Below are 23,698 nucleotides of genomic sequence, written 5' to 3'. Positions count from 1 at the left end.
CTATTACAAATCATTCAAAAGCCCTTTCTCATTTTAAAAAATGTATACTATACGCCTGACCGAGTGGCTCAGTTGGTTGAGCTCTGTCCTGTACACCAAAAGGTGGCTAGTTTGATACCCAGTCAGGGCACAAGACCAGGTTCCAGGTTTGATCACCAGTCGGGGCACCTATGGAAGACAGCCTATCCATGTTTCTTTCTCTCTCTCTCTCTCTCTCTCTCTCTCTCTCTCTCTCTCCCCCTCACTTTGTCTTCCCTCCCATCCTCTCTCTAAGCATGCCCTCGGGTGAGGATTAAAAAAATAAAAATACATATAATACATACTAGTAGCCCATTTGCAGGAAGAATCCTGCAAGTGGCCATTGCGGCCACGTGCACTGCCGCTGCCGCTGCCTTTGCGGCCACCGCACCTGCACCCGCTCGCCACTGCCGCCCGCCCCGCTCCACCCCGCTCTGCCCCGCTCCGCCCCGTTCTGCCCTGCTCTGCCCCGCCCAGGCTTTCCCTTTAGCAGACACCTTGCTTTCCGCTTTTCCTCCCTCTTCCTTCTAAGTTGTCTTCAGTCTTCACTCCTCCCTCACTCAGTGTATGCAAATTAGCCGCCATCTTTGTTGGGTAATTTGCATACTCACCCTGATTGGCTGGTGGGCGTGGTTTTGGCGTAGTGAAGGTGCAGTCAATTTGCATATTACTATTTTATTAGGTAGGATAGCGCAAAAGGCTTCCCTGAAATTCCTCTGCCATTCTGAATTCCCTCCCCAGAGGAAAACACTGATACTTTTTAGAATTGGATTCTTCCAGATGTTTTATATGCATTTAAATACAAATGTACATAAAGAGGTAGATAGCTGTGTCTTCGGGACTCTATTTACATAAGTGCGATCCTATTGTTGGTATTTTTATCACTCTTTTTTTAACCAAACGCGTGTTGAAGATCTTTCCCTGTCGGTACATCTAGAAGTACCTCGTTCTCCCCTATCGGCTGCATGATATTTCAGAGCACCGTGTGGCAGAGTTGATTTCATCGTTCCTCTATTGAAGGACATTTCAGTTGTTTCCCGTTTTTTTTTTGCTATTACAAACAGTGCTTTGATAAACACCTCCGCGCGCTTCTCTTTATGCTTGTGTAGTCGTGTTTTTTTCTAGGATGGATAATGAGTCGCAGAATTGCTAGGTTGGAGGGCCTGTGCACTTTTAATTTTAAGAGATGCTACTGAATTACTTTTATAACCAGCAAAAGCCACTAACCATAAAGAACAAAACAAAACGGCCCTGATTTCCCATCCCTGCCTCCCCAGCGGAACAATGTGGAAATGGATGCTCAAGTGGTCAGCACTTCAGTGTTCGCTAAACCACCAGCTGGTGTGAGGGACACCCCTCCCTCCCGCGCCCTGCAGCTCAGCCTCACTGCTCCCCTGTCCGCCCCGCAGGTTCAGCCCTTATGAGTGGTACGATGCTCACCCCTGCAACCCTGGCTCCGAGGTGGTGGAAAACAACTTCACTCTGCTGAACAGCTTCTGGTTCGGAATGGGGTCCCTGATGCAACAAGGTATGTGCCCCTCCCCAGGGGGAGTCTCCACTCCCCAGGGGACCTCTCCTCCCTGGGTGTGCGGGGGGATGGGAGGGCTCAGCCTTTATGGAGTCAGCAGAGTCAGCCCACCCTCCAGGACAGCCTCAGACCTGCTGAGCCATCACAGGGTTGGCGACACCTGGACACCCAGGTGTGTGCCCTTGCCCCAGGGCCCCACCCTTCACCACTGCTGTTTCTGGGCCAGCTCAGGCTCTAGGGTTAAAGCAGATACGCTGCCCCACCCATGTCATGCAGGGCTCATCCCCAGCTCCTCCTCCTCCAACTGAGGTGGATATAGAGCATCCTTCTTACTGAGGCTGACCCACCGATGGCCTCACCACCATAGCATCGGGCTGAACAAAGGTGGGCTGAGGAGGGGGAGAGTGGAGGCAGGGAGGCTGGATGGGAGGCCATTGCAAGAAGGAGATGGTGAGATCTGAACTGGGGTAGTGGCCATGGGGGTAAAAGACAGAGATGGACTAAGAGGATGTCAGGATGCAGCAGGAACAGGACTCCGTGACTGCACGGCTGTGGGGAGCCTGGGAGGAGGAAGGGCCATGGCTGAGGTTGGACTTCAGCCTGAGCGCATGAGAGGTGGGATACGTGGAAGGACACCGGTCCTTACATCCTGTTGAGGGAGGGCCGTGTACCTGGCTCTGGGCTGGTGGCCCACCCTTTGGAAACACGTGCAGCTGCTCACATATCTCAGAAAGCAGAGCGTCTGCTCCGGCTTCAAGGATGTGGGAAGAGACACCCTGGGCTGGAGGCGGCACCGGGAACGGGGCCCCCAGCCAGCAAACACCCTCAGGGGGAACATGTGCCCATTGCTTCTGCCTATCAGTCCAGAGCCTCCTATCTCAGGAAATGGGGGAGCCCAAACCTCTAGGGTCCCACTAAGGGACATCGGGTGACAAGGGAGTATGGCTCAGAGGGAAGAGGATCCCAATGAAAATGTCCTTGTCCCTCACTCATCCGTGTGTATCCTCAAGGCCCAGCACAAACCCTGGTCCTCAGTAGACATCCACCAGCAAATGCTGAATGGGTGGATGAATGAGTGAGTGAATGGTATTATCCAGTGGGTCCTGAGTGCCCACTACCTGCCAAGCCCTGTGCTGGGAGCTTGAATGAAGAAGGATGAGGAAAGATAAATACTGTGCCTGCCCCCCTCCCCCATGATTTCCCATCCATGACAGAGCCCGGGGTAGGGACTTGGGCCTGGGTAGGGGTCCAACAGAGCCTGGCAAAGCTCACCAAGCAAACAACTAAATCATTCTCCCCTTGGGGGCAGCTCTAGCCCTCCAGTCTGGGGGAGGGCCAGGCAGGTGGGCTGGGGGTGGGGGGCGCTGGCTGGTGAGGAAGCTGAGGAGCTGGTGGGAAGTGACAGGCAGCTCTCAAGGGAAGTGCCTCGAGCTGTCCCCGCTATTAATGAGTGTCCTGAAGCCTCACCTTGCTTCTTCGTCCATCATCTTTGCGCAGTGACAGTTGGGAAAGACCTGGAAACCCCTCAGTGCAGTAATAGCCTCTCTTCTTCGTCTCCTGCTGCTATTCAAAGCCCTGGCCCCTTGTGTATTCCCGCAAGGTTTTCATTAAGAGGGAGAAAAATAGTTGTGTATTTGAAAACCTCTCCCTTGAGTGATTTCTTTGATAAAGAAAAAAAATCATCCATATCAAAGCAGACGCTTTTCAGATTGCAGGTCCAAATATGCTGAAAAGTTCAGGAGTCACTTGCTATTTAAATCTCTTGAAAGCCGCCCAGTTAATTACTTCAGTTAGAAGGTTTCGTCTAAATTGTGCTTCACACCCAAGGTCGGGGAGGAAGAGTTATCTATTTCTGCAAAGAGCTTCAAAAAATGTTGATTTTCTCTTCCTGCAAAGCCCCGCATTGCAATCTTGTATTTGTATACCAATTGTATTTCCAACACAATTTCTCCTCAAATTATATCATCGCAGCATCGCGTGAGGCTGGGAAGAGGAGGGACAATTCCTCGTGCTTTGCAGAGTCCCGGAGAGGGGAGGTGTCTGGCCCAAGATCATGCAGAGAGTTAGGAGCAGAATTCACTCAGAACCTAGGGGTCCTGACTCCCAGGTGTTCAGAACCTGGGGCCATCCAGGGGCCCGTGGACATGCCTCAGAGGGTCTGACCGGCCTGTGAAATGCTGCGCATGTGCCTGTGGTTCTAGAGCAGCAGCTCTTAAATTTCAGCCTGATTGGAATCACCTGGAGGGCTCATCAAGCCCCGGTTGTGGGGCGCCACCCCTGAGGTTACTGGTTTAGTAAGTCCTGGGATGGGGCCTGAGAATATGCATTGCTAATGAGTTCCCAGGTGATGCTGATGCTGCTGGCCCAGGGCCCACAGTTTGAGAACACTGGTCGAGGGTAAGGGCCTCGGCTTTCATTCGCTTGTCAGTGGAGTCCCCAACCCAGGGGACCCGAGCAGCCCTGGTCTGGTCAGAGACCACCTGCCTCTTCCCTTCTCCCAGGGTCTGAACTGATGCCCAAAGCCCTGTCCACGCGCATCATCGGTGGCATCTGGTGGTTCTTCACGCTCATCATCATCTCCTCCTACACGGCCAACCTGGCCGCCTTTCTGACCGTGGAGCGCATGGAATCGCCTATCGACTCTGCGGATGACCTGGCCAAGCAAACCAAAATCGAGTATGGGGCGGTCAAGGACGGGGCCACCATGACCTTCTTCAAGGTGAGGCCCTCTCCCTCCCACTGCAGCATCACAAGCTGACCCTTTACTGGCCTTCCCTCACCACACAGAGCCAGGGCCAGAAATCCCCAGGGCTTCGTCCCTCCCTGTTGGGGATCATTAACTTTTGGGGGTGATGGTGATGTGGCCACCTGGGTTGGTCCCATCATAGATCCTAGACGTTTCCATGCCTGGGGACAAGCAGTGTGAGTGTGAATTATTTCCTTAAATCATCCGAGGGCAGGTGGGGAGACGAGGCTGGAGGAGGAAGTGAGGCCAGATGCAAAAACAGGCCCCAGGGCCAGTGGCATCCTTGCCCTTGACTTTGGGTCTCAGTGGCATCCACCTCCACGAGGCTGGCCTGGGCTTGGGGTGAGCTTATTACCACTTAGACAGCAGCAGGGGTCACGTCCTCCTCTATTCCTTGGAAGAGAGTGTTTACAAACATTCCTTCGCATGTTACACTCTAAGAATACTGGTGTCCAGAAAAAGCCGCTGTCACCTGCTCAGGTTACTGCTCTTATGGGAATCTGGCCATGACTTTGCTGCCCCTCCTGCTTTGTAAGGTGATGGCTCATTTCCCAATGTTTTTACACCTTCTGCTAGAGTAGCTGAGGGTTGACAGGCTGACCCTGAAAACCAGTAGCTGTAAATGTTAGTCTGGAAATTAAAGTGATCATAACGACAGCTACCACCACCGAGAGCTCACGGCGAGCCAGGCGCTGTGCTAAATGGTTGCCTCATTTAACCTTCATGACAAATCCTGTGAGTAGGTCCTACTTCCACTCTACACATGTGGAAACTGAGGCTCAGAGTAGTTAAGTGACTTGTCCAAGGACTCACAGCTGAAGAAGCCAGATGCTGACCCAGGTCTGCCTTCCTCCAAGGCCCATGGTGTAGGCCATGGCTCTCGGACTTGGGTGTGCATCCAAATCACCAGGAAGGCTGGGCAAACACAGGTTGCTGGGCCTCACTCTCAAGAGTTTCTGGGTCAGGGGGCCTAGGGTGGGGCCAAGAATGTGCATTCCTAACAAGTTCCCAGGTGATGCTGCTCGTCCAGGGACCACACTTTGAGAACCACTGTCCCAACTATTTCTCAGAAAAGGTCAGGATTTGGAACTCTGGGACTACAGGTCCATTTGTTCATTCATTTCTGTATTAGTCAGCTGTTCTCGATCAGTCTGAAAGTCTGGGGTATGTCCCTTTCCTCTGGGCCCTGGCTCCCCAGCCCCAGCCCTTGCCTCCTTCCAGGCTAATCCTCTGAGTGAAGGATTGAGCCTCCAATGGGGCCTGAGTGAGGAGGGAAGAAGGGGTTGGTGGGAAAGCCTTCTGCCACCAGGACTCTGTCCCACCCCTACTCCCCCACTCCCTCCTTGGGGATGGAAGCACCTGCTTAGCGAAGAGAAGAGAGGGAGGAAAGGGGCTCCTGTCTCAGATGTTGCTACTGCCACTGTGAAACGGCAGACGTGGCCTTCCTCAGAGGGCACTTCCATGTATTTAGAGTGAAGGAAAGAGAAAAGTGTGATCACAGGCACGTTAGGAGTTCTCTGGGACCCTATGTTCATGAGTGTGAGCAGTATGTGAGCATGTGTTACATTCATGTGTACATATAGCAATGTATAATACATGTGTGTGTGCACACTTGAGCCCATGCACAGAGTCTGCCTGTGTGGGAGCATGTGTATTTGTGTGTGAACATGAGTATCTGCACATATGTGTGTGTACTGGTGAGCATATGTGTATATGTATCTCTGTGACCTGGGTGTATGGATATGTGCTTATAAATGTCTACAACTGTGTGCCAGGGTGTCTGTATGTATATATGTGTGAAGAATATATGCATTTCCATCTGTTTAAATGTCCCCACGGGTGTGCCTAAATTAGTGTGAGTGGGGGGATGTGCCTGTGTGTGTGTGTGATTGTTCATGTGTGGTGTAGCGGCCCATTCATGTGTGTGTAATAGCTTTTGTGTGCATGTGATGGCCCCTGCATGCATGTGTGTCTACATGTGTTTATAATGGTCCATGTGTGGGTGTGTATGTATGCATGTGTGTGCGTGTGCCTGCTCGTGCCTCTCCTCAGGCTGGGGCCCAGCCCGTTGACTGTGCCAGAGCATCTCTCATGCATTACTCATGAGCGCGTCTCCAAGCAGGGCTCCCGATCAAAGGGAAGCAGCATAAATAAGGCCGGTGCAGGCTCATTGCCGCTGATTGGATGTCCTTGCCTCCCTCCATTCTAAGATGCTCAGATTGGCTTCCCAGAGCCTGGTCCCAGCTCCCCACTGAGCCGCTGTCCTCGGCATCAAGCAGCACCTCCTGCAGCCTGCTCTGCCCTCACCCACCTTCTCTGCAAATGGCACCGTAAGGAGGACAGTGGAGGGACTCAGATGCTGCCACCCAGCTGAGATGCTGGGGCTCAAGGGCCTGTCCTCATAAGGGCCTTCAGCCAGAAACAGCAACTCCATGTCCCCCAGCAGGACCAACTCCACTTCCTTACTCTCCGGATACCCAATTAATTCCTCTTGAAGTCCAGCCTTCCTGTCTCCTGCTTTAATTCCGGTGAAGCTCTCCTCGTCCAGCTCCCTTTCAATGGTGGCAGCAGTGGGACTGCTATGTAGGCGGAGAGGACCCGAGGGTGGGTACATTAGCCCCGCCCCACACGAGGAGCTGAAAGCACACAGCACCCTCCCTGAAGATCCCTGGACAAACTTACTTCTCCCTGCCCCTCTTCCCTCCATAGTCACACCTCCCCCATCCCAGGCCAGGTTATAGCCTCATTGTCACTTTCACGTGAGAGCTGGAAGAAAACCTGAGTTTAACCTAGAGAAACGGAGGGGCTGGGTGACTGGCCCGTGATCACACAGCAGGTTGGTGGTGGAACTGGGACTAAGGCCGGATGTTCTGCCTGCACACGAAGTGCCCTCTCTCACACCCACTCTGGGGTCTTCCTCTGGAGGGGTTGTCCTTCCCCGGCCCGTGAGTGGACACGGCCAGGTTGGCACTGGGTTTGAACAGGGATCAGTGCCAGGAGTACTCACAGGATGCCTAGGAGACGTTGGCAAAGTCAACAAGAATGGTAACATTTATTGAGCACTTACTAGGTGCCAGGCAACGTCACAAGCACTTTGCCTGTACAGTGGTCCCCCCTTATTCCCAGGGACACATTCCAAGACCCCCAGTGGATGTCTGAAACCACAGATAGTACAGAACCCCGTATGTACTGTGATTTTTCCTGGACATGCATGTAATTTACAGCTTCTCTTTGGCATATCCAAATTGGTAGCATCACTACTCTCGCACTTCGGGGCCATTATTCAGCAAAATAAGGGTTACTTAAACACAAGCACTGCGACTGCGTGACAGCCGTCTGATAACTGGGACGGCCACTAAGTGGCTAACTGTGGAGCATATGCCGCATGCGTGTGCTGGACAAAGGGACGACTCGTGTTCTGCACAGGATGGAGCAGGAACGCTCGAGATTTCACCACACTACTCAGAACAATATGCAATTTAAAATGCATGCGTCGCTTATTTATGGAGTTTTCCATTTAATATTTTAGGACCATGGTTGACCGTGGGTAACTGAAACCGCAGATAAGGGAGGACTTTTGTTTTCACTCATGTCGTTCTCTCAGCAGTGTTAGAAGGTCATAGCTGTAATTATCACCTCCAACTTGCACGTGATGAAAGTAGCCTCAGAAAGTAACCTAATTAACACTGACTTGCCCAGCATCAAGCTAGTGAAAAGCAGAGCTGGGATTTGAACCCAAGCCCTCTGGCTCTAGTGCCTGTGCTCTTTGCCACTGTGTCCATAGCACCTCCCTAAAGAGCCAGGCAGTCCAGGAGTCAGTTGGGCAAGAGTGAAGCCACAGTCAGTTGAGCCAGATCCCCAGCCTAGAACAGTTGCTCAAATAATAAATGAGACTGTCTATCTGATAACCGTGTGTGTGTGTGTGTGTGTGTGTGTGTGTGTGTGTGTGTGTGTTCATGTGTGCCCTTTTTGAATTAAAGGATGGAATTAAAAGATGACAGGAGCCGAGTGGGGCAAATGCAGGAGGCCTATTGAGGACAGGAACCGAGCAGGGGGCACCCCTGAGTGTCCCAGAGTCCAGGGCAGATGCACTTCAATGCTGAGGTTAACCTGTGTTCCTGCTTAGGCTGCAAACCACCTTAAAAAGCCCCCGAAAGGAGAGTAGAACTCAGTGGGGAGAACCCATTCCTGTCCAAAGACAACTGCAGGAAGTGGGGTGTTGGGCTCTCTCGGGGAGCTCCCCTCCCCGACGCCGCAGCCCAGGAGACGCATGGCTGGAGGCAGCCCCATCACTCCAAAGGAAACTTCATTTGAAGAGTTGTCAGGAGCGGCGGACATCACAAACGGCGTCTCCTGTGTTGTCCTCCCTCCGTCTTGGAAGAGGAAAATTAATTAGGAGATGAAACAGGAGGCCTTTGAAAGCACCGGTTGGCTGGAACAATATGTAGGCAAAATGTAAAGGAGAACGTTGGGGATGCGGGCTCTTTGTGGGAGGGCTGGGCAGCTATCAGAAGACAGCTTCTCCCAAGAGTGAGCCCTCTTTGGTATTGGGGTGGAGGAGGCATAGCACACGTAGGTAGGAGAGCCGCTTCGGAAAGGAGTGGGAGCTAGGGGCCATGAGTTTCAGGGTCTCTCGGTCCCTGGGATTGCCAAGCCCTCCCCCTTGTGCAGCCTTGCCCTGTCCTAGCACCGGAGCCTGGCAGGCGCTTGGAGAGGCCATTCAGTCCATCACCCCCACCCCCTCTCAGCTGTTTGGCGCTCCTCTGTGAGCTGGAGGGCTCAGGGGCACTCCCCGGCCTCAGCTTCCGTTTCTTGCGCTCTGTCTGCCTGCCTCTCTGATGGTGCCTTCTCCCTGTTTTCCATCGATAATGGGGTGGGAGGACCAAAATGCAATGACCAGGCGGAGCTTGGTGGGGTGCCCCTGGCACAGTCAAGTTGCATCAGTCTTAAAGTCAGACAGACCAGGACTGGAGTCGTGGGTATTGTCTCTTCTGGATGACCTTGGGCAAGTCACATCACTTCTCTGAGCCTTAATTTTCTCACCTGAATGACATGGATACTGATTCCCACCATATGGCCATTAGCAAGAGGATTCAATGAGCTGCCGTGGTACGGTGGTTAGCGCAGGGCCAGCCACACAGGCACACATAAGTCCCAGGCTCTCTCCTCTGGATGTTGCTCCAGATGGCTGGCCCAGCAGATGGGGAAGCAGGCTGGACCCTTTTCTCCTATTGCCCCAAAGTCCCAAAAGTACATTGGAAGGAGTCCAGGCAGGGGACACCTGGAGACTTTCCATTCTCCCAGGTCCTTCAGGAGACCTTGGGGAGGTCATGGTGCCTCTGTCACAGGATGGCCATCTGCCTCTGCACAGAGCTAAGCACTTGAGGAGGTACCCAGAGGTCAGTACAGAGCAGAGCCAGAGTGGGCAGAGGAGCAACGGCAGGTGCAGGGGGAGGGCCAGTGATGCCAGCAGTGATTGAAAACTCTCAGTTACTGAGGACCTCTCTGTGCCTGAGTTTTCTCATCTATGAAATGGGTGTAATAATAGTGCCCATCTCCTATAGTTACTGAGATGATTAAATGGGAGAATTCACATAAACAGCTTGGAACTGTGACCAACACAGTACATGTGCCATAAACACTATTTTGATTGTTAATTGTTGGAACAAGTGATACACAGGCCTCTTCAGCCACAGAGATCTTTGCATTTAAAAAATTCACATTTCCAGCTTCTTGAAAATGTGAAAGACGGAGCATCCCAGAGCCAGCTCTTCCACAAAGCAACAATTGTCAGGAGCTGAGAGCCGCTGGCTCTCTCCAGTTTATCAAAATTCCACTCAGCATTCGTCACTTATTGCAATGCCATGTGCGGCTCCTGTCCGCATTCGCTGAGTATTGTGTCATTATAGTCTATAGCAGCTCTGTACTGCAGAAGTTATTGTCCCCAGTTTCTAGGTGAGAAAACTGAGCCTTAAAGAGAATTATAGAGCCTTAAAGAAAAGAATGATTCCAGGCATGTATTGAGCATTTCATGGGCCAGGCTCTGTGCTAAGCTAACCCCCATTTTACAGATGTGCAAAGTGAGGCTCAGGGATGTGCTGTCACTTGCCCGTGGTTACAGAAGGAGCTGGCATTTAAAACCAGAGTTCATACCGTGGAGCTGACCCCTCCCACAACCACCTCCACCACCTCCACCCCTGTCTGCAGCCCTCACCTCCTAACTCCCCCCTTCAGGGCCCAGCCTGCAGCCCCACATGGGCAAGCTTGGGGGGCATGTGCAGACAACAGGGGCTGCTGCTGGGCAGCCTGCGGGGAGTGGGGGTCAGCAGTCTGACCTGGCCAGGCAGGCAGAAGCAGCGGACTTAGGGAGACCTCCTGGTTCCCACAGAAATAAGCCAAGAGACATGATTAACTGCTCGAGTAGGAAGATCAGATAAAACCAAAGACTCCACACCCAGGGATAAGAAAGCTAATTACTGTAGGAAAGGTCTCCTTCCCAACAGGGAAAGTACCCCCGGTCTCACATGGAATCACATCGCCGCATGCTCCCTGGGATTCAGCTCCCTGCAGAACTGATATATTTATATATATATATACACGTACGTACATTTTCTTGTACAGAAATGTTAAATTCTCAAGATGAAGTATCTTCGGTTGGGGAAAATCAATTTACTCCTTTGAGGAGGCTGCAATTGAAAGTCGTGAGCCTGAGACTTACTTTCTTGCCAATTTTACTGATAAAAAAGTCTCTTCATCCTGGCACATATCCCTGAATGGCTGCTCCAAACAATTCCATTAATTGATTTGAGTGACTGGCCCTGAAGCAAGGCTTATTAAGGCTCCCAGCGGAGCTGGGGCAGGCAGGATGCCTCCGGAGCCATAGGTGTGTGAGACTCCATTCCCTGGTGGTGACCACAGCTCGGTCCAGTGATAGGAGCTCAGGCCTCTGGTGGCGGGGCCCGGGGAGATGGGACAGAGGCCTGAGATTCCAGGAGGGACCCTACAAGCATCCCTGCTTGTCTCAGGCATGCCAGAGGGAAGCTTTTCAGGGATGTGTCCGGAATCACAGATTCACCGAAGGACAGAGCAGAGCGTAAGGGGGACAAGGACCATGAGTGGGGGTGTTTGCGATGGGGCCCAAGATATAGGACAAGCACAGCGGTTGGGCATGCTAGGGAAGTGGATTCAAACCCTCCGCCTAAAGGTGGCCGAGGCGGTGACTTTGCTGACACTGGGGCTGGCAGAGAAGGGCCTCTTGAAACCAGCATTGCCACCGGCTTCCTGCCTTATTGTCACTTCTCACCTTACCTGGCCAAGCTCTCTGGTGTCCTTTCTCATCTTCCTCATTCTGTTCCTTTACCCACGGAGGCTTTTATGTGTCCTTCCAAAAAGCCTATCGGCCTCAACACTCCCTCAAACCCCCAACGGAAATGTTGTCTCCTTTTATGGTTAGTGTGACTGGAAAGAGCCTGTGTCTTGATGACAGACAAGCGTATGTATAGGAGGAATGGGGTGTTGGAGGGAGGATGCAGGGAGGAGTTTGCAGAATAGGGAGAAGTACTTGCTATATTCTGAGACACAAGGAGTAGGGCAGGGCTTCCTGAATGTTTCATTGTCAAGTTACTTCTGCCAGGCTTGAGATTTTACCAGTGGCTGGCTATGTGCACAGGAGAGTGAGTGGGTAACATGGGTGAGGTGGAGAGGTAGATGGATGGATGGACAGATAGCTGGCTAGATGGATGAATGGAAGGATAAATAGGTAAAAGGCTAGGTGGGTGGTCGGATAGTTAGTTGAATAAATTAGTGTATAGATAGTGTGTGAGCAAATGGATGAGAATATGAACATGATAAAAAAGGGTAGGATGGATGGATGCATGGATGGATGGATGGATGGATGGATGGATTGCATGCATTCACTGGAGGTATAAAGGAGCCCTGGTGCCCAGCTCTGGTAGAAGAAGGAGAATTCGGAAAGCAGGAGGGACCTGGATGGAAAAGGAGCTGAGGTGCTGGAGTCACTGAAGGGAAAATAGTGCTTAATTACCATAACCAGGTGGGTAGAGTATCTGAGGAGTATGTGTACCTGGTAAGCAGGGATGATAGGACTTCGATGGGCTGGTTAAAGGAATAGTTAGAATTGATTATCTGAAAAAACAACTATTGGGAACAGAAATAGCTTGTGTGAGTATGTGTGTAAGAGAGTGTGTCAGTTAGCTATAGCTGTGTAACAAATGACCCAAAAGTTAGTGTCTTAAAACAACATTTATGATCTCACAGTCTGTGGGTCAGGGCTCAGCACAGCTTAATTGGGTCCTCTTGATTCGTTGTCTCATGAGCCACATTCAAGGTGTTTCTAACGCTGCTCCACTTCCAAGCTCCCCCACGTGGCTGTTGGCAGGATTCAGTTCCTCCGTGGTTGTTCTCCACTGACCATTAGCTGGAGGCTGTCCTCTGTTCCTGGCCATGAGGCCTCTCCACTGGGCGACTCACAGTCAGCCCCCTCTCCTGGCCCCAGTGCCCTCTGACTCTCCCCAGCCAGGCAGTGGCTTCCATCAGGGCAGCAAGCAGAGTGCAAGCAAGATGATAGTTCAGTCTCACTAACCTAATTTCCAAGCGACATCCCATAGCTATGGGATGGGGGTGGGAGGGATTTCAAAGTAAGTCTGTCCACCCAGCCCCCATGTAGGGGTAGGGGATTACACAAGGACATGAGTCCCCCGATGGAGATCACTGGAGCCATATAGAAACTTCCTGCCACAGAGAATCTGAGCAGGAAAAGCAGCACAGTGGAAAAGACCTGACGGATAAAAGAAGCTGGAGGGTGGAAGAGTCTGGATATCAGAAATTATCTAGAAAATAAGAAATGTCTGGGGAGTCGGAAGAACTGGAAATTGGGGATGTATTTAAGAGTAATAGGAGCTCGTGGGGGGCGGGCATTGGGGCTGCAGGAGAAGCTGAGGTGGAGGAATAGCTGGGCGGATGGACTAGCTGGAGAGCACAGAAGGTCTGGAGGCAAGAGTTGCAGAAGTAAGAGAGTAACTATGGAGGTGGAGTAGCTGAGAGCAGGAAGCGCTGAAAATAGAACAGGCTGAGGCCCGGGAAGAGCTGGGAGCAGCCAGCTTGCAGCTCTGGTGGAACCATTTAAGCTCCAGGCATCTCAGGCCTTTGGCTTTGGGGGCAGATAAACTTGCAGGGGAGGAGGGGCTGCTTGTCTGTGAAGGTGCCCCCAGACCCTGTGCCCAGGAGCAATCACTGGTACTTGACAGAATCTGGGCTCAGGTGGAACTCCACGTGGGTCACCCCCTGCTACTTCGGAGGCCTCTCCTCCTCCTGGAGTACCTGCGTCTCCAGGAGCCACTGTCAGAGGGGACAGTCCTTATGGAGCTAGGGAACACCCCACCTCTATCCACCCCCACTGCCCCGACTCCTGGAAGTTTCTTCCCCATCTCCTGCCCAGCCCCAGCCCCGCGCCAGCCTGTGTGAGCACACCCATGCCATCACGCACACCAGAGCTGGGCCGGGTGCCAGTCAGACAGGCGCAGCCAGACTTGGAAACCACCGGGTACAATGGGGCCCGCAGAGCCACCTGCTCCCCTGGGATCAGTGGGGGCAGGGCCGATCCCTGATCAGAGCAGACAGCTGGCCAGCACTAAGTTCCCAAGAAGTCTCATGAAGTTCATGCATCCGGTCTGCCCAGTCTCCCCAGCAGCAGGGGACATGCGGTGTCAGCCCCCTCTCCTGGCCCCAGTGCCCTCTGACTCTCCCCAGCCAGGCAGCGCAAGCACAGCAGCCCCTAGCTTTGCCCTCATCGGCATCCACCTCCCCCTCTCTGCCCTCACAGTAGTTTCTGTGAAGCCATGCAAGTCAGTGGTTAGGAGCATGGACCCTGGAGCCAGCGGGTCTGGGTTTCAAGCCTGGCTTTGCCACTTAGTACCTGAGTGACCGCAGGAAAGTTACTTAGTCGTGCCTCAGTTTCCCCATCTGAAAAATGGGGCTAACCTGTACCTGCCTCCTATGATTGCTGTGAAGACTCGGTGAATAAATGCAGTGAAGCCCTTAGAACAGGGCCTGCACGTGTAATCATTCAGGAAATATTAGAGGAAGAAAATTAAATTTTTAAAAGTGTGAAAACCACGTGTGCCATGGTAAAGAGCCAAGGGTTTCCAGACTGGGGGGCCTGCGTCCGGTTCTTGGCTTTATCACTTCCCGGCGGTGAGTTTGGGAAGTGCCCTCCCCGGGCCTCAGTGTCCACATCTGAGCAATGGGGGGCACTCCCTCACTCTGAGGGCTGTAGACAGAGCTCCATGCCCTGAGCGCTGCCAGGCGAGGTCCCCAGTGTGCTCGGTAACTGTGTGCGTCCCCCTCCCTGCGGCCCAGAAATCCAAGATCTCCACCTTCGAGAAGATGTGGGCCTTCATGAGCAGCAAGCCCTCGGCGCTGGTGAAGAACAACGAGGAGGGCATCCAGCGGACGCTGACCGCCGACTACGCGCTGCTCATGGAGTCCACCACCATCGAGTACGTCACCCAGAGGAACTGCAACCTCACCCAGATCGGGGGCCTCATCGACTCCAAGGGCTACGGCATCGGCACGCCCATGGGTGAGCGAGGGGCTGCATGTGGGGGTCAGGGGTCGGGCCTGGGCGAGGCCCTCACATCCACTCCCACACACTGTCTCCTGCTCCCACTCCCAGCTCCTCCCGCTGAGCCTAGCAAGGTGGCATTTCCTTAGCCCAGACATGCAGGGGTGGAGCCATGTACCTTGCGAGGTCAGCCCTGGCCTAAGCAGAGAACTGGGGCCAAGAGGTGGGGGCAGTTCAGAGGTCATGCCTTCTCTTCCTGGCCTCACCCCCGTTGAGGCAGCCCCGACACAGTGATTCATAAGCAAGACTCCCCGGCCCAGGTGAGGACCCTTCCTCCCACCCAGGTGCCATATAGGAAGAGAGACTTCTGGCAATTGGGTGCCCCTTTTATGAGCTGACCAAGAGGGCTAGTGATGGTGGCTGACGCCGACCTGGGGCGCCACAGGTGGCCCGAGCGCCGCTGACACGTGTCTCCGCTTCCCACCTCAGGCTCCCCGTACCGGGACAAGATCACCATCGCCATCCTGCAGCTGCAGGAGGAGGACAAGCTGCACATCATGAAGGAGAAGTGGTGGCGGGGCAGCGGGTGTCCCGAGGAGGAGAACAAGGAGGCCAGCGCCCTGGGGATCCAGAAGATCGGGGGCATCTTCATCGTCCTGGCCGCCGGGCTGGTTCTGTCCGTGCTGGTGGCCGTGGGCGAGTTTGTGTACAAGCTCCGCAAAACAGCAGAGCGAGAGCAGGTGAGCCCCGAGCACTGGCACCCGGACCGGAAAGGGAGGGAGAGAGGGAGGGAGACGGAAGAACGGGGCTTGTGCTGGGGTCACACCTCCTATGCGCCAGGCCCAAGGTAGTGTCTGACCCCATCATAGCCCACCCTGCATCCCATCCAGCGGGAAGCCCGGCCAGGCCCACCTCTGCTCCGACTCTGAGCAAACCTCCCATCCCTGCTGTTCATGCCAGGCCAAGCCCCGTCCTCCCCAGCCGGACCACGCCTCAGCCTCCGGCCTGGCCTTCCTGCCTCCACGCTTCCTCCCTGCCACCCACTCCCCATCCACAGCCAGCGCCGCTTAAAACTTGATTCAAACCAGGCCATTCCCCTGCATCAGACCCTCCAGGGTAATTATGGGAGCTGGGTGATGGTTACACGGGGGCTCGTTATCCTGTTCTCTCTCCTTCTGCATGTATTTGGAAATTTCCATAATCAAAAGTTTAAGAAAGAAAAGGGTGAAGAGAGGGGTTCGGCCCAAGCGTTCAGATGGGAGAACCTCGACTCAACCTGTCTGATTAATTCAAGCGTGGCTCTGGGTCCCGGGAGCAAATTAGAATCACAGGAAGAGAGTTTTTTAAGTGCTAATGCCCTGGCCTCGCTCTCGGAGACTCCGTTTTAATTGGTCTGTGGTAGCGCCTGGCATTGGCGTCTTAAGAAAGTGTACAGTGTGGTTTCAGTGAGCACCTGAGCGGGGAAGGCCGCTGTGCGGGGGGGAAGCGCCGCTCACCCCGAAGCTCACAGCGACGCGGGGCCAGTGTGGGGAGAGATGGCCGTTAAGTCGTGTGTACAGGGGACCATTAAACACAGGCAGCTTTCACATCTGTCCAAAAGGAGATGGCGTCCTCCGTAACAGTAAGCCTGCGTCAGCAGTGCACCCCATAGAAGTGGCCAAGGATATGTGTGGTTATGTTTACAGAAATGTTCATTGAAGTGTTAATTATTTTGTGAAGAAAAGAAAGAAAGGAAGAAAGAAAGAAAAGAAGGAAGGAAGGAAGGAAGGAAGGAAGGAAGGAAGGAAGGAAGGAAGGAAGGAAAGGAAAGGAAGGAAGAAAGGAAGGAAGGAAGGAAAGGAAGGAAAGGAAAGGAAGGAAGGAAGGAAGGGAGGAAGGAAGAAAGGAAGGAAGGGAGGAAGGAAGAAAGAAAGAACAGGAAAAAAACTAAATGTCCAATAATCAGGAATGGCTGGAAAAATTACATTTTAAAAAAAAAAACTCTTTAGGAATTTTCATTATAATTGGAATGAGCTCCAAATTCGACCAAAAAGCCTCCAGGTTCTGGCCCTGGCCCACCCCTCTGACTTCCTCCCACCCACCCCACCCCTCTTCTCTGCTGCACACACATCGGCCTCCTTTTGAGTCCTTAACGCACCCGACATGTTTCAGCCATGGGCCTTTGCCCATGCTGTCCGAGCACCTGAAATGACCCTCCAGAGTGCCGTATTCTCGGCATCTTCTGCTCATTCAGTTTCAGCTCAAATGTCACCTCTCAAGGAGCCTTCCCACCTGTCGCTACTCCCAAACCCTCCCTGTCACATTCCACTGCTGTATTCTTAACAATAGTTATCACTGAAATTACTTGCTTACATGTTTGTTATCTGTTTCTCGTCCATCATTAGACCATAAGCTCCCCGAGGACTGGGACCTTACCTGTCATTTTCCCTGCTGTGTGCCTAACACCTAGCATAGTGCCTGGCACATAGTAGGGGCTCAGTAACTATTTTCAGAATCAAGAGAGGCAGGTGAGGGTGATGTCCTGTGTTTCGTGGGGGAACAAGAGGAAGCTTGGAGAGGTCCCACAGCTGGTAAGAGGCAGAGCCAGAATTCAAAGCCAGGTCCCGTTCCCCTGCACCACACAGCCTTGGATAGCTGTCCGGTACTGATTCCCTGGCCTCACTGGGCATCAGTGGTCCCCACTGCCTTCCAGTCAAGCTATAGGACAACCTCTGCCATCACACACATGCAGGCAATGCTGCACTTTTGCTGTTGCTTTCGGTACTCACAGGGACCTAGGCCAGAGGAGGCCACTGCCACTCAACTGCCCTGCAGGAGCCTAGCTCCCCTTAGTTGAAGCCCTCCACACATTTCAAGTCTTTCTTAAATCCTGACTCTGAGCCAGGACTAGTGCGGGGGCTGGGCTCATGTGGGGGGGGGGGGTATGGACAGGGGGGGGGGGGAGGCGATGGGGCGGAGCTGACTGGTTCCTGCTCTCAGAATCTAGTGGAAAAAAGTCAGACATGTCAACTCCTCAAACTTAATGTATATGCCAGTCAGAGCCTCAGTGTGCTTATCTGTAAAATGGGGATAAGATGATACTACCTGTCCTACTATCTTTTTTTCTTTCTTTTTTAAAATATATTTTTATTGATTTCAGAGAGGAAGGGAAAGGGAGAGAAAGATAGAAACATCAATGATGAGAGAGAAGCATTGCTGGGCTGCCTCCTGCACGCCCCCAGGGGGGATCGAGCCCACAACCCAGGCATATACCCTTGACTGGAATCAAACCTGGGACCCTTCAGTCTGCAGGCCAACGCTCTATCCACTGAGCCAAACCGGGTAGGGCTTAATCTTCAAACAAGAACATGACGCTCTGTAAGCTGCTGCATAAACTGGTCATCTTGCAGGGGGGCAGAGGGTGAGTGGGATGAAGGGGTGACAGAGACCTAGTGGCCTTAGCACAGGCTCGGGAGGAAGGGCAGGAGTTGGCTGGAATTGCAGGGCCAGGCCTCACCCATCTGCTCTTTCCGCCTCACTCCCACCGCAGCGTTCCTTCTGCAGCACCGTGGCCGACGAGATCCGTTTCGCCCTCACCTGCCAACGTCGGGTCAAGCACAAGCCGCCGCCCCCCATGATGGTCAAGACCGACGCCGTCATCAACATGCACACATTCAATGACCGCCGGCTTCCGGGCAAGGACAGCATGACCTGCAGCACATCACTGGCCCCCGTGTTCCCCTGAGCACCGGTAGGGCGGGGACCGCAGGCCGGAGGGCAGGGTGGAGGAAAGCAAAGGAGGCTGGAAGGATCATCCCTGTCCCCACACTGGGCTTGGGGGCCGGAACTGCTGCCTGCCTATTGGGCCAGGAGCCCTCTGCCCTCACCTACCGGGAAACCAGCAGGCCCCAGGCCAGCTGCTTGAGCTTCATCTCCTCTCGTTTCTTCTGTGGGTTTCTAAAGCTGCCAGCCGAGACAGCCAAGGCCAAAGGAAGCACACGCCTCTGTCAGGCCACGCTCACCTGCGCCTCCACCTTCCTCTACAGTCAGAAGTTTCTGCCACGGCCCTGCAGGGGCCAGAGAAAATAGGCAACAGCTCTTTTATTGCCACTCCTTCCCCATCAGCCCAGGTCTCCTGGGGCTTGACTACGAGACCAGAGACACACACCCTGGACATGGCAGGGGTGTTCTCATTTGGCTGACAGTGGGACAGTGGGAGCTAAAGACAGAGGATGGCCATCCACATGCCTGGCATCCCTCGGGGGCTGCTCACAGGCTTCTGAATTCCTGGATTTGGCACCAACCATGGTAGCCCCTGTTTGGGCAAAGTTGAAGGCAAAGAGCCCCATAGGGGGAAAGAGAAAAAGAGGAATTTGGGGTCTGGGAGAGGCTGCCATTTTGAATTCTAAATGATGGCCACACTTCTTTAGGAGAGTGGTGGAAGAGTCGAAGCAAACTCTTCTCCACTTTCTGGCCAGCAGAGAGACAACTCCCTGAAACTCTCAAAAAGGACACCCAGAGACTCAGCCAATATTTGAGGCCCAGAGGAACAGTGGGTTCCATGGAAATCCCATAGGCCTTCACATCATGAGATCTTATTTTGCTGGTTACCAAGCTGTTTTTAGACCCTGATGGCATGAGGAGCTTGGACTGTTTGCTGTCCACTCATCAGCAGCTCCCCATTGCTGGCCGGTTGGCCCTAAGATCTTCATCATCCTGGGAGAAGAGTAGCCTAGATCAAAGTGAAAGTCGAGTCACCCTTCCTCACAAGAGGGGTCCAGGTCCCATGCACAGGCTAACTTTGGGGTAGATGGGAAAACTAGAAGGGCCCTAAAGAACTCCCAGCTTCCTGGTCTTGCCAAACCTAAAGATACCCAAAAAAAAATGAAGTTTTGGGGGACAGGATATCATGGCTGGTAGAGGCCCCAAAGGTGGGAAGATAGAAGCTGCCTCCTGGAGAATTAACCAAAGACCCCCCAAACAAAGACACAAGGTCACCCTGGAGTCTGGTCTCTTGTCCAGAGCAGCTGGGACCTTGTAGGGCTTGGGGATTTGGCAGAGAAGTAGTAGCAGGTGGGGTGCCAGTGAGGGGTAGACCAGATGGTCTGTAGGTTCCAGCCAGCTGTGATGGATGTTCTAGAGGTCTGTGACTTTAAGCGTCTGGGGAAAGAATGAGACATGGAAGGTGTAGGAGCCAAGTGTCCTTAAAAAGAACCTGATAGGGCCAGTAGGGCTCCCCACTGCCAAGGGCAGAGGGCGGTCTTCCAGCAGGGGACGAGGACTGAATCTGGACAGGGACCCAGAGGCACCAGCCACCCCCTCCCACCTCTCTCCTGTTTCTGCTTGAGGAGCCTGGTTAGGGAAGAGCTACATTTACGTCTCAAGGACCTTCTTGGCTGGGGGGGAAGGGTAATCTCTAGCTCCCCCGAGGGGCTTCCAAAGCAGGAGAGCACAGCAGGCTCATATGACAAGTACTGGCCCTCCTACAAATCGGAGCTGCTCCAACAGGCTGTGTGCATGGGAGGTAGGAGAAGAGGCCGGTCATGGCTGGACATGCAGTGTAGCCAACACGTGTAACAATAGGAAAAGCCATGCTGTCGTGAGCTCCTGGTGCAAGAGTGTGTGGTGCATATATGTGTATCTGTGTCTTTGTATGTGTGAGTTTTGGGGGCTGGGAGAGAAGGACAGATTTGGACATATACAGAGTCCAAGGCATGCAATAATAGGGAATCCTTTGGGTTCTGGTGTGTGTGTGTGTGTGTGTGTACACATGTGTCATGTGTGTGAATTGAGAATAAAGGAGACAACTCTGGACAAGCAGCAGAGCTCCATACATGTAAAAACAGGAGAAGCCATGTCATAATGGGGTGCTGGTGAGTATATATATATATATATATATATATACAATTGTGTGTGTGTGTGTGTGTGTGTGTGTGCATGTGCATTTGTGCACCAATGGCAGAAGGTAGAGGACAGAATAAAACCTGCAGCATTGCCAAATATGTTTTAAAGGAGAAGCCATGTCATCAAGGGATCCACATGTGAGCATGTGTGCACAGGTGTGTGTGGGCTCATGTGTGCAGCAGAGAGCAGGAGAGAGGACAGAACCAGACAGACATGCAGCAAGGTTCATACATGTCATGTGTGAGAAGCCATGAGGAACTGGAGTTTTGAGTGTGTTTGTATGCTCACATGTGTGTTCAAGCACATACATGTTACAGCTCACTGCAGGAGCAGAAATGGACAATCAGGAAGGCAGAGAACCAGGGTCTGTTGGCACTTCTGTCGTGGGGAGAGATCTTTTGTCACAAGATTTGCAAGACTGTCTAGGCATAGGCACAAGTTGGGGCAGAGCGCTTCAGGAGCTTGTGGCTGGTGACTCCTTTGCTCTAGGCAGAGTGCCCTGTTTGAGGGGAAAATTACATATTTTTGCAATTTCCAGGTAACAGGATTCTAATGAAAGTATTTGCCCATTTGCTCTCACCAACCACGGATACTAACCACTGTCTTCCTTCATCCAGTATAATTTCTTAGCACACGCTCACATCCATGCTCATATCACACACATGTGTGTGCTTCTGTGTATAACACTCAAGGGACATGTCACGTTTTTCTGAAGCTCTGCACATAGACAGACTGTGATGAGAGAAAGAAAAGGAAGGGCATGGGTAGAAAGGCTTTTCATCAATCAGGTGAAGAATGGGGGATAGCAGAGGTACAATTCAGTGAGGGAAGTCCCCAAGATACTGAAATGATTTGGGGGCTCCAAAACAGAAATGGGGTGACATGCTGCGTGATCTTCCTCCACATTCCAGCTTATGTCCATATGTGTGGCTCATGTTCAGCTTCTAGCTGATGTCCTGTGTTCGTCTTCAAGACCAGCCCAGGGTTCCAAGTGCAGTGGAAACCACTTCTGCCCAAGTGCGAGCTGTGTCTCTCGAGGACTCCAGGTTCCACTACATCTGGAGGGGTGGGGTGGGAGAAGGTGTTCCCAGCAAGGGGGGTCCTGGGCAATTCAAGTTTAGGCCCGCCTGCCAGCAGGGGTGGGCTGAGCCACGGCGGGTGCACGTGGGCACATGCATAGAGGCGCTGGGGTGGGGGGCTGGGAGAGATGGGGCGTGTAAATGCTCACTTAGATGGGGCAGAAGGTGGGACTTGCCTGAGCAGGTTCTAGACTGTCCCTGTCTGGCCCCACATGCTGGCCCTAAACAGAAGAGTGCCCCACTTTCCACCCCTATCTCCCACCTCACACGCCAGTGCCTCCTCTCAACCTGCTCGAAGTGGCCAAGCGAAGGGCAGCAGTGAGGGGACACACACAATAAGCCCTCCTTATCTCTCTCTCCCCCTGGCCTGTCACTGGTCTCTGCTGGGACACAGCTCAGACCCCCCATCACAGCCTAGACTCCACCTGGCTCATGCTGGCTCCCTCCTGGGCACAGAAAGGGGTCTTGAACACTATTAGGTGAAGACTCCAAATGGCTAGAAGTCACTCCCCCTCTGTAAGCTCTCAGAGGGCGGAAGTCAGACCAGGACAGTCAGAAGGTCCCCCTGCCTTCTTTTCCAGGGGGTGCTATGTGTGGGTCTGCAGCTGCTTCTCATCACTCAGTATGAAGCAGATCCCTCCCAGAGCCACCCCAGCTATACGCACAAACATCTGGAAACAGGCCAGACTCTGGCCCACATCTGGAGTGGTCCTGTGTGGAGCACCCTCTGGGAAGGGCCTAGCTCTGGTCAAACAGCTGTATGGACTTAACATCTGGGATTGGCCCAGCCCCCTAGACAGATGCAGAAAATGAGCCCAATCTTGTAGGCAGGTCTCCGGAATAGACACATCTGGAACAGTTCCCCAAGGGGGGGTGGACACATCTGGAATGGGCCCAGCCGCTTGGCATGGTGGAAGGGTCCTGTCCTCTGTCCCCATGCCATTTTTGATCAAGCCTTCATTCCAGTCCTGCTTTTGCCCTGGAGTTAAAATTTCAGAGCTGAGGCCATATGTGAAGTCACAAAACTGTTTTTGGTAGAAGGTGAATGTTCTGTACAATATATATATGAATGTAAAAAGATATATATATATATATGCTGTATATATATATATATGCACAGTGTATATATGACCTGTAGCCCATGTGTATATGCACCCCTCCCTGCACGTCTGCACACAGAGTGTACATAACCCAGCCAGTATGGGTGGGGACCAGGTGAGAGATGGGGGCTACAGCAGCAAAGACTGGGACAGAGGCGCCCTGGGCCAGGGATGCAGAGAGCCTGGTGGGGGTGTGGCAAGCCCTGCATTCACCAGAACTGCAGACTCTGAGGAAGAGGGGGAAATCCTGGAGGCTGGCGGATGGACCCTTGCACAGCAAGTGCCCCCTTGGGAGGGGTGGGTGGGGGAGGAGCCTTGTCTCCCTCTGAGAGTGTCAGAAGCAGGACAGCAGGGCCTGTGACGTGGGAGCGATGTGATGCCAGTCCTGGGCTCCCGAGACCTGCTCTAAGGCCTGTCTGCACAATTGGCAGGCAGATGTCAGGTTCCACCCGGAACACCCTCAAAAGGCCTCTGCCGCCGATTCTCACCCACACACCGGGCACAGCTCGTGGCTAGGGAAAGCACTTTTTGAAGAGAATGGCCCGAGGACATTGCCAGCATGCCAGTATGATGCCTCGATGCCCTCGTTATTGACCTGCCCCCGTTCCCTGCTTTCTAGGACAGACCTCAAGTCACCCCGCAGTGTGTCTCTACTTTACAGATCAAAGCTCTGAGGCCGCAGGTGCAGGGAAGCAGCTGTAGGCCCAGGGATGCCAGTTAGGAGTTTGTCCCACCTCTGATGACCTCCCAGCTCCATTTGAC

General features: G+C 53.1%; 1 protein-coding gene across 1 annotated transcript in view; it reads left to right on the top strand.

Moving 5' to 3' along the window:
• Positions 1 to 18,598, top strand: part of GRIK3 (glutamate ionotropic receptor kainate type subunit 3) — a 196,680-nt gene extending 178,082 nt beyond the window's left edge. Inside the window, exons 12-16 of the mRNA XM_008151137.3 lie at positions 1,428 to 1,546; positions 4,048 to 4,265; positions 14,670 to 14,892; positions 15,364 to 15,614; positions 18,404 to 18,598. Of these exons, the coding sequence (XP_008149359.1) occupies positions 1,428 to 1,546; positions 4,048 to 4,265; positions 14,670 to 14,892; positions 15,364 to 15,614; positions 18,404 to 18,598 (1,006 nt within the window). The remainder of the gene's footprint in view (positions 1 to 1,427; positions 1,547 to 4,047; positions 4,266 to 14,669; positions 14,893 to 15,363; positions 15,615 to 18,403) is intronic.
• The last annotated feature ends 5,100 nt before the right edge of the window (positions 18,599 to 23,698 follow it).

The sequence above is a fragment of the Eptesicus fuscus genome, chromosome 9 (genome assembly GCF_027574615.1).
Source record: "Eptesicus fuscus isolate TK198812 chromosome 9, DD_ASM_mEF_20220401, whole genome shotgun sequence".
Taxonomy (NCBI): Eukaryota; Metazoa; Chordata; class Mammalia; order Chiroptera; family Vespertilionidae; genus Eptesicus; species Eptesicus fuscus.
Note: the sequence above shows the minus strand (reverse complement) of the source record. Positions and strands in the feature narration are given on the sequence as shown.